This window comes from Chiloscyllium plagiosum, unplaced genomic scaffold (assembly GCF_037043375.1).
Source record: "Chiloscyllium plagiosum isolate Xiang-an unplaced genomic scaffold, Cpla_swu_hap1 HiC_scaffold_6, whole genome shotgun sequence".
NCBI lineage: Eukaryota > Metazoa > Chordata > Chondrichthyes > Orectolobiformes > Hemiscylliidae > Chiloscyllium > Chiloscyllium plagiosum.
The window spans coordinates 106824180-106844236 of NW_028270144.1; the positions used below are offsets into that span (position 1 = coordinate 106824180).

Sequence of the window (20057 nt, forward strand, 5' to 3'; positions counted from 1 at the left end):
TTCAGATGATGCCAACTTTTGGGAGTGTTATGCATTTTGGGATGGCAAATAAAGCAAGGAATATACAAAAAAAAGGGAGAATATTGAGAGGGGTAGAGAAAACGTGAAAGATCTTGGAGTATATGCTCATAGGTCCCTGAAGATAGAAGATGGGAAAAAATTCCAACTGTAAGAGCTGCTCCTTTATGAAAGTATTTTAGGTGTTGGAGTGGATTTCCTGGAATTCTAGGAACAGTAATTACTGTTTTATAAGCTGGTGCATTCTTTTGGAACTTTGGAGGAAAAAAATAAAATGGCACTTTAAAAAGGAGAAAAAATGACAAAGGCAGAGGCCTCATGGTCAATGAATCAAACTAGAAAGAAACCTACACTGTTTGACACAGCAGTGAAGCGGTACAGCTAGCACCTTTGCTATTTGAGTTCAAGTATCGCTGGATATCAGAGTGCGTCTAAGAAAAATTAATAAACAGTGAAATTCACAGCTGACCTTAGAGGAACCAGTGTGGGACAACTCATAGCATACGAGAAGCCAAACGCATAGTTTTTAAGTGTAACCTTCCTGTATTTTTCTTTGTAAATCTACTATAGTGAGTAGAGTGTGTTCTTTTTTGATTGTATGTTTCATTGAGATCTGTCCCTTGATTAAATTTTAAAAATGTAAAACATAAGTACTAAGTTAGCCTGGAGCTGTGTTTTTTTAGAACAGTAAGACTATGCTATTTTCTGGGTCTATAGATTGTTAAGATGCAGAGATGGCCTTTAGTAAAGTGATGTGCTCTTCCTGTCAGATGTGGGATATTAGAGAGAGAGTTTCCATGTTGCTGCCGATTATGATTAGATTAGATTAGATTAGATTCCCTACAGTGCTGAAACAGGCCCTTCTGCCCAATCAGTCCACACCGACCCTCCGAAGAGTAATCCACCCAGATCCATTTTTCTCTGTCTAATGCACCTAACACTATGGGCAATTCAGCATGGCCAATTCACCTGACCTGCACATCTTTTGACTGTGGGACGAAACCAGAGCACCCAGAGGAAACCCATGCAGACACGGGGAGAATGTGCAAGCTCCACACAGTCGCCTGAGGCTGGAATTGAACCTGGGACCCTGGTGCTGTGAGGCAGCAGTGCTAACCACTGAGCTACCATGCCACGAGCACCGTGGCTGCAGTGTGTTTGGTTGTGAAGGCTATCAGATCGCATGGATCTGTCGGAGTGCCAGTTAGAGGCAATAAGGAATTTACAGGAACTAGGGGGCATGATGGATGGTAGTTATAGAAAGGGAGAAAAAACTACAGGTACAATCCTGTAGATGGGTTACCTCCAGGAAAGGTAGGAGAGGGAGGCAGATAGTGCAGGACTCTCCTGTGGCTATCCCCATCTCAAAAAAGAATGGTGCCTTGGAAAATGTAGGGGCTGATGGAATTCTCAGGAGATTGTAGCACAAACAATCGTTTCTGGTGCCGAGACTGGCTTTAATGTAAAAAAGGGTACATCATGTTCCAAGCTATCATTTGTGATAGGGTACTCTATAGTCAGAGGCACAGACAGATGTTTCTGTGGCCAAAAGCAAGAAATGACAATGCTGTGTTGTCACCCTGGTGCCAAGATTAAGGATATCTCAGACGGAATGCAGCATATTCTCAAAGCAGAGAGGGATCAGCAGGAGGTCATTGGAACTAATGACACAGGAAGGGACAATGTATACAATGATGAGATTTTGAAGGGAGAAGACAGGAAATTAGGCAGGAATTTAAAAAGGAGGTCCTCCAGGGTAGTAATATCTGGATTACATCAGGTGCTAAGAGCTAGTGAGGGTAGGAACAGGAGGATAGAGCAGATGAATGCGTGGTTGAGAAGCTGCTACAGGAAAGAAGAGTTCACATTTTTAAATCATTGGAATCTCTTCTGGGGTAGCAATAAGCTGGTAAGGAGGACGGATTGCATCTGAATTGGAAGGGGATGAATATATTGGCAGGGAGATTTGCTAGTGCTGCTCGGGAGGATTTAAACTAGTAAGGATGGGGGTGGGATCCAGGGAGATAGTGAGGAAAGAGACCAGTCTAAGAATGGTACAATTGGGAAAAGGAGCAAGTCAAACAATCAGGACAGGCAGGAACAAAGCAGAGAACGAAGCAGTACTGATAAATTAAACAGCATATATTTCAATGCAAGAGGTCTACCAGGAAGGCAGATGATTTTAGGGCATGGTTAGGAACATGGGACTGGGTTATCATAGCAATTAGAGACGAGGCTCAGGAAGGGACAGGAATGGCAGCTTAATGTTCCAGAATACAAATGCTATAGGAAAGATAGAGAGGGGGGTGGTGGCAGCATTTTTGATTGGGGATATCATTATAGCAGTACTTCAGGAGGATATTCCTAGGAATATGCCAAGGGAGGTTATTTGGGTGGAACTGACATATAGGAAAGGGATGATCACCTTATTGGGATTGTACTACAGACCCCAACAGTAAGCAAGAAATTGAGAAACAAATTTGTAAGGCAATCTCAATTATCTGTCAGAATCATAGGGTGGTTATGATAGGGGATTTTAACTTTCAAACGTAGACTGGGATTGCCATACTGTTAAAGGCGTGGATGGAGAAGAATTTGTTAAGTGTGAACAAGAAAATTTTCTGATTCACTATGTGGATGTACCTACCAGAGAATGTGCAAAACATGACCCACTCTTGGGAAATAAGGCAGGACAAGCTACCGAGGTGCCAGTGGGGGAGCACTTTGGGACTAGTGACCATAATTCTATTAGTTGTAAACAGTGATGGAAAAGGTTAGACCAGATCTAAAAGTTAAAGCCCTAAATTGGAGGAAGGCCAATTTTGACGGTATTAGGCAAGAACTTTCAAAAGTTGATTGTGGGTGAATGCTTGTTGCTTAAGAGATGCCTGGAAAATAAGATGCATTCATAAATGAGACGATGAAAGTCCAGAGACAGTATGTTCCTGTTAGGGTGAAAGGCAAGGCTGGCAGGTGTAGGGAATGCTGGATGACTAGAGAAATTGAGATTTTGGTCAAGAAAAAGGAAGCAAAGGTTAGGTATAGATAGCAGAGATCGAGTGATTCCTAGAAGAGGATAAAGGCAGTAGGAGTATACTTAAGGAAATCAGGGGTACAAAAAGGGGACAGGAGATAGCTTTGACAAATAGGGTTAAGAAGAATCCAAAGGATTTTATAAATACATTAAGGACAAAAGGGTAACTAGGAAGAAAATAGGGCCTCGAGGGGCCCATCTGAGGAGCCGCGAGAGATAATAACAAGTATTTTGCATCAGTGTTTACTGTGGAGAAGGACATGGACGATATAGAATGGGGGGGAAATAGACAGCATCTTGAATAATATCCCAATTATAAAGGTGGTGGTGCTGGATGTCTTAAAACACATAAAAGTGAACAAATCCCCAGGACTTGATCAGGTGCATCCCAGAACTCTCTGGGAAGCTAGGGAAGGGATTGCTGGACCCCTTGCTGAGATATTTGTATCATTGATAGTCATAGGTCAGGTGCCGGAAGACTGGAGGTTGGCTAATGTGGTACCACTATTTGAGGAAGGTGGTGAGGAAAAGCCAGAGAACTATAGACCGGTGAGCCTGACGTCGGTGGTGGGCAAGTTGTTGGAAGGAATCCTGAGAGACAGGATTTACATGTATTTGGAAAGGCAAGGACTGATTAGGGATAGTCAACATGGCTTTGTGTGAGAGAAATCATGTCACACTAACTTGATTGAGTTTTTTGAAGTAGTAACAAAGATGATTGAACAGGGCAGCATGGTGGACATGATCTATATGTACTTCAGCAAGGCATTCGACAAGTTTCCTCATGGTAGACTAGTTAGCAAGATTAGATTCAACTAGCCTTTTGGATACCGAACTGGCTCAAAGGTAGAAGACAGAGCATCTGAGGCCTGTGACCAGCAGTGTGCCACAAGGATTGGTGCTGGGTCTACTGCATTTATATAAATGATTTGGGTCTGAACATAGCAGGTATAGTTAGTGAGTTTGCAGATAACACCAAAATTGGAGGTGTAGTAGACAGTGAAGGAGGTTACTTCAAAGTACAGTGGCATTTTGATCAGATGGGCCAATGGGCAAGTGGCAGGTGGAGTTTAATTTGGATAAAAGAAAGACAAATCAGGGCAGAACGCATATACCTTAATGGTAAGGTCCTGGGAGTGTTGCTGAATGAAGTGCAGGGTCACAGGTCCTTGAAAGTGGAGTTGCAGCTAGATAGGATAGTGAAGGATGGTTTTCTTTATTGGTCAGAGCATAGGACTTAGGAGGTCACGTTGCGGCTGTACGGGACATTAGTTCGGCTACTTTTGCAATATTGTGTGCAATTTTGGTTTCCCTCCTATCGGAAGGATGTTGTGAAACTTGAAAGGGTTCAGAAAAGATTTACAAGGGTGTTGCCAGGGTTGGAGGATTTGTGCTGCAGGGAGAGGCTGAATAGGCTGGGGCTGTTTTCCCTGGAGCTTCGGAGGCTGAGGGGTGACCTTATAGAAGTTTATAAAATAGACAAGTCTTTTCCCTGGAAGGGGGTAGTCCAGAACTAGAGGGCATAGGTTTAAGGTGAGGGGGGAACGACTTAAAAAGCATCCAAGAAACAACCTATTCACGCAGAGGGTGGCGAATGTATGAAATGAGCTGTCAGAGGAAGTGGTAGAGGCTTGAACAATTACAAATTTCAAAGGCATCTGGACGGGTATACGCATTGGAAGGGTTTAGAGGGATATGGGCCAAGTGCTGCTAATTGAGGCAAGATTAATTTAGAATATCTGGTTGACATGGACAAGTTGTATTGAAAGGTCGGCTTCAATGCTGTACATCTCCAGGATTCTCTGTGACTGTTAGATAAAGTGATAAAGGCCGCATATAGGATGCTTTCCTTCATTGAATGAGATATTGAACACAACAGCAGGGATGAGGCATTGATCAGCCAATAGCTGGTCGTGTACACAGACCAGGTCACCACATTACAGAATCTTTCCCCATACTTGCAGCTGGGGAACATTCTTGTAAATCTCGTTTGTGTGCTGTCTAGACAGCACACAAACGAGATTTACAAGAATGTTCCCCAGCTGCAAGTATGGGGAAAGATTCTCTCCTGCTATATTTCTGAGCCTTTAACTCATTTTCCTCCTTTAACGCACTTCTTGAAGCCTCTCATCAAGCTTTTGATTTTCTGACCTAAGTCTCCTTATATGGTTTGGTGTAATTTGGTTTTATAGTACTTTTCTGAAGAGCCTTGGGGCTCTTCTGTATGTTAAATGAGTAATACAAATATCGGCTTCTTTTTATTTGTCATGAGATGTGGATAAAAAATATAGACTGTTGTTGTTGGAAGAGACATCTAGCTTGACCAGGATCAGTAAGTCAGTGAGCACAGGGATGACAGATGATTGAGACTTGGTGTGAATTAAGACACATGAGTTTCAGATCACCTGAAATTTATGGAGCATGTAGAAATGTGGGAGATTAGTGAGGGATCTGTTACAATATAGAGTACAAAGGAAACAAAAGCATTCAGTAGTAGATGAACTGAATTAGCAATAAAGATGGCAATGCTGCAGAGGTGAAATAGGAATTGGTAGTTGAAGAGAAGATTTGGGTGGAGAATGAAAGCAATGGTACAGTCTGGCAAATATCAGAATTTCTGCTCAGGTAACAGTGAATGTCGCATAAATAGTCTCATGATTTAGTTAAAGCAGAGGTGATGACAGGAGTTGAAGGTTACAGTGATGAGTGTGATTTGTGTAAACTATGCTGTACTTTTAGATGATACCACTTTAAGCAGCATGTTGACAATAGGAGGGGCCCAACAATAGACCCTTGGGAGAGAAACTACTTCAAGTAATACTTTATTTCAAAGACACACAGACAACAGGCCTTTTAATGGCAACTAATATTTCTAACATTGCAACAGTAATTGCACTTTAAAAGCACTTAATTCACTGCAAAGCACTTCAATGGCTGTAAAAACATAAATGCAAGATATTCCTTTAACAAAAAGGCTAGGCAACCTCAGATTTTTGCCAATATTTACCAGAAGTCCATTAATGTGAGAACAACTCATATGTTTGTTATCACCATACTATTATGGGGAAGGTGCAAATTGTCAATGTATCTCCAAAACACACAGTTACTTTTAATTGCATGGACATTCACAAAGGAGAATGGGAACTATACCCTAATACTGTAAATATTAGAACACAAGTATTATTAATGAGCAAAGCTTACATTATTAAAACACTCTTCTACAAGATTTCTTTTGAAGAATGCATCTCGTTGAGAAAAAGTATCAACACTGGACAGTATCAATGTCAGATTAGGGGAGGGGAACTGCCTAATCATATTATCATTGAACAGTTAATCCAGACACTCAGACAAAGACAGGTGGCAGAATTTGAATCCGATACAGAAAATCTGGAATTAATACTCTAATGACGACCATGAATACATTGTCATCTGGCAGAAAAACTTATCTGGTTCACTAACATCCTTTTGAAAAGAAACGGCTTACTAAGGTCTAGCCTACATGTGACTCCAGATCCACATCAATGCTGTTGACTCTTAACTACACTCTGGGTAATTAGGGATGGGCAATAAGCACTAGCCTAGCCAGTGACGCCCTTACCCCATGAATGAATTTAAAAAGTATCAAGGATCAGTAATCCAACTAATTGGAGGTAATGAGTTCATTGTAAGTATACATAGGTAATGACAGCCCAAATTCTTATAATCATATAGCTGAAAATAGTTCCAAACTATTAAACTGGGCTATATTCAAATTCACAATAGATTTGAAAGAACAGTCCACGTAGCCAACTGCACCATTGGAACAGAGAAAATGGCTTCTTAAACATCATACTTTCAAAACCTATTTGGAATATGTAATTTGATTATATCCTTAATCTGTTAACAGACTTGGACGTGATTGTGTTTCATTTGATTATTTAGGTGTATTAACATCATAACTTCATAATTGTTTCTTCTATTGAAATTACCCAGATTAATATCATTATTTTATCAAAAACTGATAACTACATTCATATACTTTCCATTAAAAGGAGTTTGATTTCATGGTCAACACTGTAAATCCATTGTTCAGCTTATATAGCACAAAAGAAAACATTAACTATTTAAAGAAACTCAAACAAAGACACTGAACGTAATCAGATTTAGGGCAGTTTTGTAGGCCACCAGATATCGGTACTTTAGTCTACACCAGAATGCACCTTTAATTGCCATATGAAAATCATACAGCATGACAGATGCAGTGAAGCTTACACACATTATTATTACAATGTCTGTACGTGGAGCCCAATTACTGCAAATCTAATCTGCAGCAAGACAGAAAACTGAGCTAAATCCCACCACACAATGTGTAAATAGAACATTATTTTTCAAAAAGAAGGTAGTTTGGGGGACAGCGGAGCTGAATACTCCAGAATAGAGTTTGGATTATTGGCCCACATCAGAAAATACCTTTATGTATTTACGTACTCAGGGATTTTGTAGAAATTCCAAAGAAATTAACTCCTGGCAGAACAAAAACAGAAATTGCTGGAAAAACTCAGGTCTGGCAGCATCTGTGGTGGCAAATCAGAGTTAACGTTTCAGGTCCAGCAACCTTTTCTCAGAACTGATGGTAGCTAGGAAATGTTGGTTTATAGGTCGGAACACTTCGACCCCATGGCATCAATATGGATTTCACCAGTTTCCTAATTTCCTTCCTCCACCTCACCCCAGCTCCAACCTTCGAAATCAGCACCGCCCTCATGACCTGTCCTATCTGCCTATCTTCCTTTCCACCTGTCCACTCCACCATCCTCTCTGACCTATCACCTTCATCCCCACCCCCATTCACCCATTGTACTTCTATGCTACTTTCTCCCCATTCCCACTCCCCTCTGATTTATCTCTCCACTCTACAGGCACCCTGTTTCTATTCCTGATGAAGGGCTTTTGCCCGAAACATCGATTTTCCTGCTCCTCGGATGCTGCCTGATCTGCTATGCTTTTCCAGCACCACTCTAATCTAGACAATGTTGGCTTATATGCAGGAGGTGGAGAGGAGAGTGGTAAGGAGCAAACAATAGGTAGAGATAAGAGTCCAAGGAGAGCGAAGAACAGTTCGACAAAGGAGTTGATAATGATCTGGCTCGGAGGGTGAACAACTGTCCCCATTAACAGCTTTTCACTCTCCAAGCCAGATCATTACTGACTCCTTTGGTTGTCCAATGATACTTCTCTCTCTTTGGGCTCTATACCTATTGTTTACTCCTTACCCTATCCCCCTACCCTTATTTTGCATATAACCAACATTTTCCTAGCTACCATTAGTTCTGAGGAAGGGTCCCGAAACAGGAATCTGATTTCTCTCCACAGATGCTGCCAGACCTGCGCTTACCCAGCAATTTCTGTTTTTGTTTCCGATTTATAGCATTCGCAGTCTTTTTTTTCAGTCCTGCCAGAACAGATTGCTTTGGTAGTGCCAATAATAAAGTGATTCTACTTAGCAGCATGAAGCTGGGAGATACATTTGCAACAATATTTTAAATTTAATAAAAGTCTAACTTTTAAAAATAAAATTCATTCATGCAATGATAGGCATCACTTGCTAGCATTTTTTGCCCATCTCTAATTGCCTAAATAAAATGAGTGCCTCTGCAGTCCTTGGGTGAAAGGGCACCCACAATGCTGTTAGGATAGAGGTTCCAAGATGCTGACGTAGCACTATTCAAATAATGGCAATGCAGTTCCAAGTCAGGGTGGTGCATGGTTTGGAGGTAAAATGTAATTTGGACTGAGACTACAATATTGTTATATCTGACCAAGTCCAATGAAGGGAAAACATTTTGGAGGATCATAGTATAAACCAGAAATGGGAACATAATAAATAGTGATATCTTGAAAAGTATCTATATTACAGAGGAGGAGATGCAGCATCTCGGATCAGGATCAGGTGTACCCTAGAACTCTGAGAGAAGTTAGTGAAGTGATTGTTGGGACCCATACTGAGATATTTGTATGATCGACAGCCACAAGCGAGGTGCCGGAAAACTGGAGGTTGGCATAACATGGTGTCACTATTTAGAAAGGTGGTATGGAAAAGCCAGGGAACGATAGACTGGTGAGACTGACATCAGTGGTGGGCAAGTTATTGGAAGGGATCCTAAGAGACAGGATTTGCACATATTTGGAAAGGCAAGGACAGATTAAGGATAGTCAACATGGCTTTGTGCACGGGAAATCATGTCTCACTAACTTGATTGAGTTTTTTTGAAGCAAAGAGGATAAATCAGAGCAGAGCAGTGGACGTGTTCTACACAGACTTCAGTAAGGAATTTGAAGAGGTTCCTCATGGTAGACTAGGTTGCAAGGTTAGATCTCATGAAATAGAGGGAGAACTAGCTACTTGGACACAGAATTGGCTCAAAGGTAGAGACAGAAGGTGGTTGTAGAGGATTGCTTTTCAGACTGAAGGCCTGTGATCAGCAGTGTGCCACAAGGATTGGTGCTGGGTCCACTGCTTTTCACCATTAATATAAAATAATTTGGAGATAAACATAGGAGGCATAGCTAGTAAGTTTGCAGATGACATCAGAATTGGAGGTGTAGTGGACAGTGAAAAAGGTTGCCTCAGAATACAACGGCATCTTATCAGATGGGCCAGTGAGTCAAGGAGTTTGTGGGCGGCACGGTGGCACAGTGGTTAGCACTGCTGCCTCACAGCGCTTGAGACCCGGGTTCAATTCCCGCCTCAGGCGACTGACTGTGTGGAGTTTGCACGTTCTCCCCGTGTCTGCGTGGGTTTCCTCCGGGTGCTCCGGTTTCCTCCCACAGTCCAAAAGATGTGCAGGGTCAGGTGAATTGGCCATGCTAAATTGCCCGTAGTGTTAGGTAAGGGGTAAATGTAGGGGTATGGGTGGGTTTCGCTTCGGCGGGTCGGTGTGGACTTGTTGGGCCGAAGGGCCTGTTTCCACACTGTAATGTAATCTGTAATCTGAGTGACAGATGGAGTTTAGTTTAGGTAAATGTGAGGTGCTGCTTTTCAGAAAGGCAAATCAGGGCAGGACTTATACACTTAATAGTAAGATTCTGGGGTGCGTTGCTGAGCAAAGAGACCTTGGAGTACAGATTAAAGGTGAGTAGGGAAAGATTTAAAAAGGATCCAAGGAGCAACGTTTTCACACAGAGGGTGGTGCAGGTATGGAATGAGCTGCCAGGAGGTAGCGGTGGAGGCTAGAACAATTATAACATTTCAAAGGCATCTGGATGGGTATATGAATCGGAAGGGTTGAGAGAGATATGGGCTTAGTGCTGGCAAATGGGACTAGATTATTTTAGGATATCTGGTTTGGATGGATAATTTGGACTGTATGGTCTGTTTCTGCACTGTACATCTCTATAACTCTGTACAAGAATCGTGCAATTCTTAAAGCCTAAAGCAGACATATGTGATGGTATAATTAGCCTCTACTTCAATAAACAATTCCCTTGAACTTAAGATTTCTCCTGTTCTTGTTCATTTCTGCCGTGAAATTTCTTTTCCTGTAAACAGCTGTCAAGTTCTTGTTCAGGGGTTTTGGGAAGCAACAGGTTTTCATATTGAACCAATAAAGTCCCTATCCCAACACTTCACAATCATTTAAATTTGCATTTTCATATCTATTCAGGATACATGAATTACTAATTGATGATTTGCTATTTTAAGAACCACTTTCTTCAATGAATGCGATAATGACCAAACTGTTGAGATATTCTAAATTGCAATACCACCAAGCATGTTCAGTTGCACTGCCAATTTTGGTCCTGGTTTCAAAATCAGTGTCTTCCAGTAAATTTTCTTTAATTTATGTTAGTAAAGGTAATAATGAGTCATAGAGACGTACAGCATGGAAACAGACCTTTCAGTCCAACTCATCCATGCTGACCAAATATCCTAAACTAATCTAATGCCGTTTGCCAGCACTTGACTCATACCCCTGTTAACCCTTCTGTTCATACATCCATCCAGGTGCCTTTTAAACTTGATTTACAATAAATGTTGATTCATATAACGAAAAAAATATTTATAAATACTTTACTGGATATGCTGCCATGTGTCAGATTTTATTCTCTCTAAATATCTAAGCAGATATATTTTCTAACAAATCAGAAATTAGATTGAATGCAACTCTCATACCGAATATAACTTAAGGAAACAGTTATTCTCTCACAACAAATGGTTCAGAACAAAGCGCTCTTAGCTTTACCATAATAACAGTAATGTTAGCACATGTGCTACTTGCCACAACTATCGTTTTGCAAAAAAGGTCATTAAACAATGGCCAGCCTGTTACAATGAAAGGAACTACATGAGTGAGCATTCCCTCGACTTCCTGGCCAATTTTCGATTCTGAATCACTGTCGACAGAACAACCAGGATCATTCATCTCAACATCTGTGGAAACTGGTCTCCTCAACTTCCTTATGTCTAGAACATTCCTATCACATCTATCAAAGTTTTAATGAATAAGCTTTCTTCCTCCTTCAGGGGACCTTAAAAAAAAAAGGGAATAACCATGGTGCCAAATATTTTACAAACCATTATTGCAGCAGATTCTAACTCAATGCAGAGGCACCCTTAAAGTCTGGATTTCCATCAGGAATATAATAAACCAGGTAAGAATTTCACAGAGTTAGCTACAATGGAATTTTCTATTTCAAAATGGAAGGTAATTTTAAAAAACTTTAAAAATTATTCCCATCTGTAACAAATGAGCCACGATGAAGAACTTTAAAACTTAGCTTTAATCATTATGCCTCAGAAATACCTTCTGACATTTACACGATTTTAAAAACAAAAACACTAAACATATTCTTTGAACTTTCCTAAGTAACCCTTTATAAATTGATGCACCATACAGAAGAACCTTGATTATCTGAAGAAGACAGGTGGGGAGTACTTAGCTCAAATAATTGATCAGGGTGCTGGCGGTGGCGGCGAGAGTAAGGACAGGTCCCCACTGTGGTGGCGACTGCAGGGACAGGGTCCTCCCAGGCTATGGCGGCAACAGCAGGGACAGGCCTCCCCCCAGAGGTGGCGGCAAGAGCAGGGACAGGGGTCCCGTGGTGGCAGCAAGAGCAGGGACAGGGTCCCCACTAGCGGTGGTGGCAAGAGCAGGGACAGGCTCCCCCACCCCACCCACCGGTGATGGTGGCAAGAGCAGGGACAGTGTACCCAAGGCGGCAAGAGCAGGGACAGGGTTCCCGTGGCAGCAGCAAGAGCAGGGACAGGCTCACCCCCTGGTGGTGGTGGCAAGAGCAGGGATAGCATTCCGGTGGCAAGAGCAGGGACAGGGTCTACCCTGGCGGTGGTGGCAACAGCAGGGACAGGGATCCCGTCATGGTGGCAAGAGCAGGGACAGTGTTCCCACGGCGGCAACAAGAGCAGGGACAGGGTCCCCCTGGTGGTGGTGGCAAGAGCAGGGACAGGGTCTCCACGGAGGTGGTGGTAAGAGCAAGGACAGGGCCCCCCCCAGAGGTGGTGGCGAAAGCAGGGACAGGGTCCCCCCGGAGGTGGCGGCAAGAGCAGGGACAGGGTCCCCCCGGAGGTGGCAGCAACAGCAGGGACAGGGTTCCTGTGGCAGCAGCAAGAGCAGGGACAGGCTCACCCCTCGGTGGTGGTGGCAAGAGCAGGGACAGGGTCCCCCCAGCGGTGGTGGCAAGAGCAGGGACAGGGTCCCCCCGGCAGCGGCGGCAACAGCGGAGACAGTGTTCCCGTGGCGGCGCCAACAGCAGAGACAGGGCTCCTGCAGCATCAACAGCAGGGACAGGGTTCCAGCGGTGGCGCCAACAGCAGACACAGGGTTCCCACGACAGCGACAAGAGGGACAGGTCCCCACTGTGGTGGCAACAGCATTGACAGGGTTCCCACTGCAGCAGCAAGATTAGGGACAGGTTCCCATGGCAGTGGAAAGAGCAGGGATGGGGTCCCCCACCGGCGGTGGTGGCAAGAGCAGGGATGGGGTCCCCACCCGGCGGTGGCGGCAAGAGCAGGGACGGGGTCCCCCCCTGGCGGTGGTGGCAAGAGCAGGGGCAGGGACAAGGGCTCTCCCCCCCCCTAAAGGACGGCAGCTCCAACAATCCAACACTCCTTCAGTACTGCAGTAGTGTCAGCTTAGACTTTAATGCTGAGTTGGACTCAAAGCCAGAAGCTTGCAACTCAGAATGCTACTTAGCCTTGGTTAACATTGAATTTATTCATCTCAACAAAATGAATGTGCCTGTAATGACAATCTGATAGGATTTAGATATCATATTACAATGTTGTGAAACCCATGGCAATTCCTCCTAGACCCCACACCTTTCTATAGTTTTCAAACTCGTCACTGTGGCCCTTAACGTCAGATGGGGAAATTAAACCATTAATAGAGACTAATGCTTATGGTTTTCATAGCACATGTGCGTGTTACTAAAACACTTCTGCTTGAGCCACTATATAGATTGTCTGTACTGGTACTAGGAAAATGTGATTTAACATGTGGAAACTAGTGAGGGAGACTGGGGTTGAAGGTTACAAAACAAGCAGGAAGCAATTCCTTTGACAGTCCATTTTACACATCAGTAGAAATGTTCTCTCACATCTAAAGTATAAAATGTACATGTCATGGTTAAACAAATTTTCTTTTTTGGACAATGATAAAATTAGTTTGCCTATTTCATAAACTTCCACTGTATTCTCTGAATGAACTGAAAAATTAAAGATTTACAATAAATGAATCCAAAGTTTGATTTATTCCTGAATGTTTGCGATAGCAATTTCAATATAAAAAACAAATATTTTTCCCTCTTTTCTCAGTTTTGCCATCATAGGATTCCCACTTCCCCAACTATCCCAAATCTGTGTTAGTTTCTTATCATATGAATCCAACTTAAAACCCAAATATCAGTTTCTGTCCAACCGGAAATAGCTGCATATGCTGAATAATAAGTGGTCAAGAAATTATAATTCATTATGTAGATTTATAATTCACAAGAATCAGTTTTAAAATACATTAAGCTCAAATAAAATAAACTGTGAAAGCCTACCTGGAGGATATCCAGGACTGCCACTAGCATACATATTAGCAGTATAGGCAGGAGCAGTGGTTGGATAACCTGCTGGATAACCTGGAAAGGAAACAGAAAGTAAAACTGATAGTCAACTAACAGTTAACACAAACAAAGTGACAAAAAGGGAAAGGCTTTGTTTTCCAAATCAAATACAATGCATCACTTAAGCATGCATTAGGTAACTTTCCACCTGAAAACAATTTGCAGACTTGTGCCATTCTAACACATCAGCTTTTCGCACGTTATCGGAAGTATGCACGCAGTATCTCTAAGAGTGGAAGCTCTACATTTCTTTCTTCACCCCCCCCTCCCCCCCATTCACATGGGGCTGATAAACTATCCCTAAATACTCTTGAAATGTCACAAGTGTTTCTGACTCAAGCACTCTTTCAGGCACTAAGTTCTAGACTTCTACTACCCTCACTGGGAACATTTCTCAAGTCTTAGCTTTCTACCTCAGCTTAAATTTATGCCCCCAGTTAGTGACTCCCCTACAAATGGAAAAATGTCTTCTTGTCCACTCTATCCATATCCATCAATCTTATACACCTATCAGGTCCTCACTGCTCATGAAAACAGGCCAGGCAATTAAATCATTCCTTATAGATCAGACTTTCCATCACAGACCACAACCTGATAACTCTCCTGCATTAAAAAAAAATGATATACTGGCATTAGAGTTTGTTCAGAGATTTACTAGGCTGTGTCCTGGGGATCCAAGGGATGACTTATCAAAAATGGCTAAACAGATTAGGCATTGATTCTTTACAGTTTACAAGAATCATGAATGATCTCAATGAAACACTTAAGATTCTGAGTGGACTTGACAGGGTAGATGTTTAGTTGATATTTCCACAAGTGGGGAAATCTCAAACTAGGGAACACAGTTAAAGAATAAGGGACATTCAGTTAAAATTGAAATGTGAGGGAATTTCTTACCCCAGAGCGTAGTGAAGGCTAAGTCATTGAAAGTACTTAAAGGTAAGTAGATTTTTGAAATATCAGGGAGTTAACATTTATGCTGAGCTAGCACGAAAGAGTTGAGGCCTGGGGCAGATCAGCCATGATCTGATCGATTGGCAGGGAAAGCTTCTTCCTTCGCTCCAGTGCCATAGCCTTGGCTCTGGTTCACCTCTATATATGAACTATCACTTGCACTACTTTCCAAAGGCAAAAAACAGTCAGCAAGCAAGACTCACTTGAGGGATTCGATTTCTACCTACCAGGGCCTCTTTATCCTCCTGGTAGAGGACCATTCTCTCTCTGCCCACCCTGCCAAAGATACTAAGTGACTAAATCCTGAAATGTGCTATCCACAAACCTCTCAGCCCTTTGAATGCATTGTAGTGCCCGCAGCTCTGCTCAAGCTTCAAGACCTGGAGCTTGAGTTGCTCCAGTCACAGGTACATCCTGTATACACCATCATCCAGACTGCCAAGAGCAGCTAGGATTTCTAACACCTTGTAGGATGTGCAAACCACAGATCTGAGCATATCAGAGAAATCTTAACAAAACCGAAATTCGGCCCCTGCTTCTACTTGTGTATAAACTAGAAAAATTTTTTGTGTTGGGAAAACAACCAAATCTCGTTAAATCTATGAAGTAATGCAATTAAGTTTTAGAAATATTAATTATACAAAGCTTATAAGCAGTACTTCAGACACAAGAGATAAATACTCAGCAATTACCCAACTGCTCTTGTGACATCACATTTCGCTTTTGTTTAAGCAGCCATTTAGATATGATTCTGTCATTTCTTTAGGATATCTCAAGTGCTTAATTGTAATTCTTGCGCATAAACAAAGTAGAATTGTATCCAGATGGCAATGCTTATTGTCAAGCCTCCAGGGATTCTTTACCTAACAGACTAACTGGCCTTCTGTGGATTCTTTGAATATACTTTATTTCCAACAATATAAAGAAATTTAAATTGGTTCTCACACTCAGTCTTGCTCTAAAACCATAAGAAATGGAAGCAGAAATAATCTATTGTGTCCCTGGAGCTTGCATCATCATTCAATACAATCACAACTAATTTTCAGTCTCAGTTCCACTTCTCTATCTGCTCCACATATCCTTTGATTCCCTAAGATCAAAATCTATCCATCCTTATGATCATTTACAGCACAGGAGGCTACTCAGCCAGTCACACAGAATTATTTGAAACAGGCAGAGAACAGGCTGTACTCAACCACTCCACACTTGCAAAACCCAAATCACAGTGTCTACTGAGTTGCGATCCAACAGCATTGTTGAAATATTTTTCTCAACCTATTTAGAGATGTTATTACACACCTCTGGAGCAGGTGGGACATCAATCCAGGCCTCCCAGTCAGGGGTAGGGAATCTACCACTGCACCACAAAGATGGAGTGCTATCCCAATTGTTGAATTTAATTATCTTAAATTGTTTGTTAGTGTAATCAGTCAAACCCATAACATGATTCATTTATACTTGCCGTAAGAAATATTCATATGCAGGAACCCATTGTCTGAAAATAAAAGGAATATGGTGAAATGCTGAGCCCTTTTTAAAACATTACTCAGGAACAAGGGATCCCTTATCATGCCATAAAAACCGAAAGAAATGAAGATGCTGAAAATCAGAGACAGAAAAAAAAATTACTGGAAAAGCTCAGCAGGTCTGACAGCATCAGTGGAGAGAAATCAGATTTAACGTTTCATGGTCAGGTGACCCTACTTCAGAACAGTTATTGTTCCATGTTGTTTTCTTGTTGACATTCCTTAGCTAATCACACTCAATTTGCCAAATCATCAGTATCCTTTTCTTCTCTAGTATAAATTGCTGTGATTATTTCAAATTGGCAAAGTTGTCCTCATGAGTGCAAGTCAAAACGATTCAGAAACATAAATCTCTACTTGGCAAAGCAACTGTTATTACGCAACCACTTCATTCTATTTCATAACTCTCAAAAACTCTCTCAAACAGTTAGGTCATTTAAGCTTATTCAAACTTTTGATTGCATCAAGTTTGATCAGTACATATCTTTATCTTGCAAAAATCTAATCAATCTCACTCTTTAAATTTTCAGTTCACCATGCATCTACTTTGTTGAATAAGGAGGTGGGGGTAGCCGAAAGGCAGAAGATGTTTTCCAGTATCCTTTATAAAGGACATGCTTTCTAATTTTACTCTTAAATGGAATGATTTCACAAAAGATACAAACAATACATTACATAAAACTTGCAGAGATTTTGTTGTGTGAAATGAAATAATTGCCAGGAATCATCATGCAATTTTTCTGTGTATTACCTTGATTTTGATGTTCATCATCTAGTTTAACCAAAGACCTCATTAGTGCATTTGCTTAATTTACCTCAAATCTGTCTCAAGTTCATAAATCTAAATTTAAATGTACTTGGGTTCAGCTCATTGTCCATAGACAGCACTTGCAATTTAAACCTCTAAAACCTAACCTCTATGAATCAAAGTTGGTAGATCAGTGATTTCTAATATTAAGTAAATAATTGATTACAATGCATAATTATTTGAATACAATCAATTTTAGAAAATCTGGAAATTGCTGCCAACAATTAATTTAAGATTTGATTCAGTTATGCACCTAATAATTATCCAAATTAGCCGATTATTCTGATCTACTGGGCATTTGATATGCTCAATTTGGTCTTTTCTTTGGTAGATTTCCTGGATATTATTTTTCACATCAGCTGATTCACAGAAGATTACATCTAGTCCAAATACTCTGCTACCACCAAGCATCTTAGGCTGTCATCTGACCTAAGTTTCTAGCATACTTGCCTTGGAAGTTTCAGCATGTAACCTAGGTTGATCCTAAGTTTATTACCAAGAAAGCAATGCAATGCAAGTGTCACTGCCTTTCAATCGAATATTAAATAAGGTTGCATCTCCCCATTCAGGTGGGTATTAAAAGATTTAGCAACACTATTCAAAGGCTGTTGGTGTTTTGGTCAACATTCACTCCTCAATTAACAGCAAAATAATTAGACACCTTGTCTCATTGATATTTATGAGAATTATACATGCAACTAGTTGTTTCTTTTTTGCTCAAGAAGTGGCTGCACTTCAAAATTAACCCACTGATTGTAAAATGTTTTTGTGATTGCTGAAAACTTATCAAAGTGATGTAAAACTGTAATATCACTGCAAACTGTCTTTAAAACGAAAAATATACCCTCAATTTTCTCAGACCACATTAAAGAACTTCAAGCTCCTTAAAGTGGAAGGAAGAATCTTGTATTGACAACTGACTGCTGCACCCACAAAGATCAATCATTTGAAGGGATATAGGGCAAACACAGGCAAATGGGTCTAGTTTAGTTTGGAAACTTGGTAGACATGGACAAGTTGGACCAAAGGATCGGTTTCTATGGTGTGCAACTCTGACTCCATAAGAGGAGCAGAATCAGGACATTCAGCCCATTGAAACTGCTCTGTCAGGAGAAAGTGAGGTCTGCAGATGCTGGAGATCAAAGTTGAAACTTTATTGCTGGAACAGCACAGCAGGTCAGGCAGCATCCAGGGAACAGGAGATTCGACGTTTCGGGCACAGGCCGAAGAAGGGCCTGTGCCCGAAACGTCAAAACTGCTCTGTCATTCAAGCATGGATGATATGTTTCCCAACCTCATTCTCCTGCCTTCTCCCATAAGCCATGAACTCTTTACTAATCAAGAACCCATTCTGGACTATTTTCAATCAGCTGTACTGCTCCAGTACTCCAACTCTGGAGATAAAATAAAGACAAAAAAGATACTATCCAGTTACACACTACTCCCATTTCCATCTGTTTTCTGAAATACAAATCCTTTCCAATGTCCACCTTTTAGTTTATCCATGGCTCATTCAGAGTTCTTTCACCATACTCCAATCCATGGCAGGTTTCCTTCCATAAAGGCCCAACTACCATACAGAATTCCTTAAACAGTTATGCTAGCACCTTTCAAATTTTTTTTGTAGCTATAAGTTAGGCATCTGAGGCATTAACTATGTTGCACTTACAAGGCTATGAGTTTCCAGGGATAAAGTTGCTGGTGCTGTATTGTAATTTACAAGCCATTTTGGATATGTGAACTTCATTTGTCTTGTATAAAAGAACATTTCTACTTATCTGTAGCTAAAACTAACAAAGGTTTTGCATTCTCCTCGCAACATTTTCTTAAGACATAAAATCAGCATAAATGATTCTTGTTAAATTTAGCCTGTGTGCAATGCACACAGAATGTCCATACATAAAATTAAAGCCAATAGTGTGTGTGCGCGTGTGTGTGTTCAGGTAAAGATGATTAAAATTCAAAGCAACAAAAAAAAGATTCAAAATATGTTACCCCTGGCTTAGGCAACTTTACACGGACTTAACTTGCATCAACTATATTGCTCTGATAGCTACTGCCATAGTAACCACTTCTTCACCGGAATGCTAATTACTCAGTTCCCAGGAACAAGTCAATTGGATCCACATAAATCCTTTTTTTATATAAACTGTTTTTACATTCTCAGCACATTAACACCAAGCTACAAATACTTTAGATACTAGAAACAGATCTGCTTGAGCCACACATTCCAAATGCCCACAGCTGAATGCCATCAGATAAATTAAATTCATCAGCATAGAAAATTATCTTGCACTGAAGGTTGTACATACATGTGCCTCCTTGGTGCCAGGATTAAGAATATCTAGGAGGGTACAGAATGTTCTCAAAGGGGAGAGGGACCAGGAGGTTGTTGTACGCATTGCAACTAATGACAAAGGAAGGGAAAAGGATGAGATTCTGAAGTGAGAATATAGAAAGTTTGGCTGGAATTTAACAAAGAGATCCTCGAGATAGTAATATCAGGATTATCCCTGGTGCTACAAGCTAGTGAGGATAGGATTAGGAGGATAGAGCCCATGAATGCATGGCTGAGGAGCTTGTGCAGGGGAGAAGGGTTTACATTTTTGGA

At 41.3% G+C, this 20057-nt stretch overlaps 1 protein-coding gene across 7 annotated transcripts in view; it reads right to left on the reverse strand.

Moving 5' to 3' along the window:
- Positions 1-20057, reverse strand: part of fam168a (family with sequence similarity 168 member A) — a 114546-nt gene that overhangs the window by 44611 nt on the left and 49878 nt on the right. For 4 of the 7 annotated variants that reach the window (XM_087988321.1, XM_087988318.1, XM_087988319.1 and 1 more), the window contains one exon: positions 14093-14173. In XM_087988321.1, coding sequence (XP_087844447.1) covers positions 14093-14173 — 81 coding nt within the window. Of the gene's footprint in view, positions 1-14092; positions 14174-16574; positions 16608-20057 lie in introns of all 7 variants that reach the window. The other 3 variants (XM_087988320.1, XM_087988316.1, XM_087988317.1) reach the window with 1 other exon arrangement.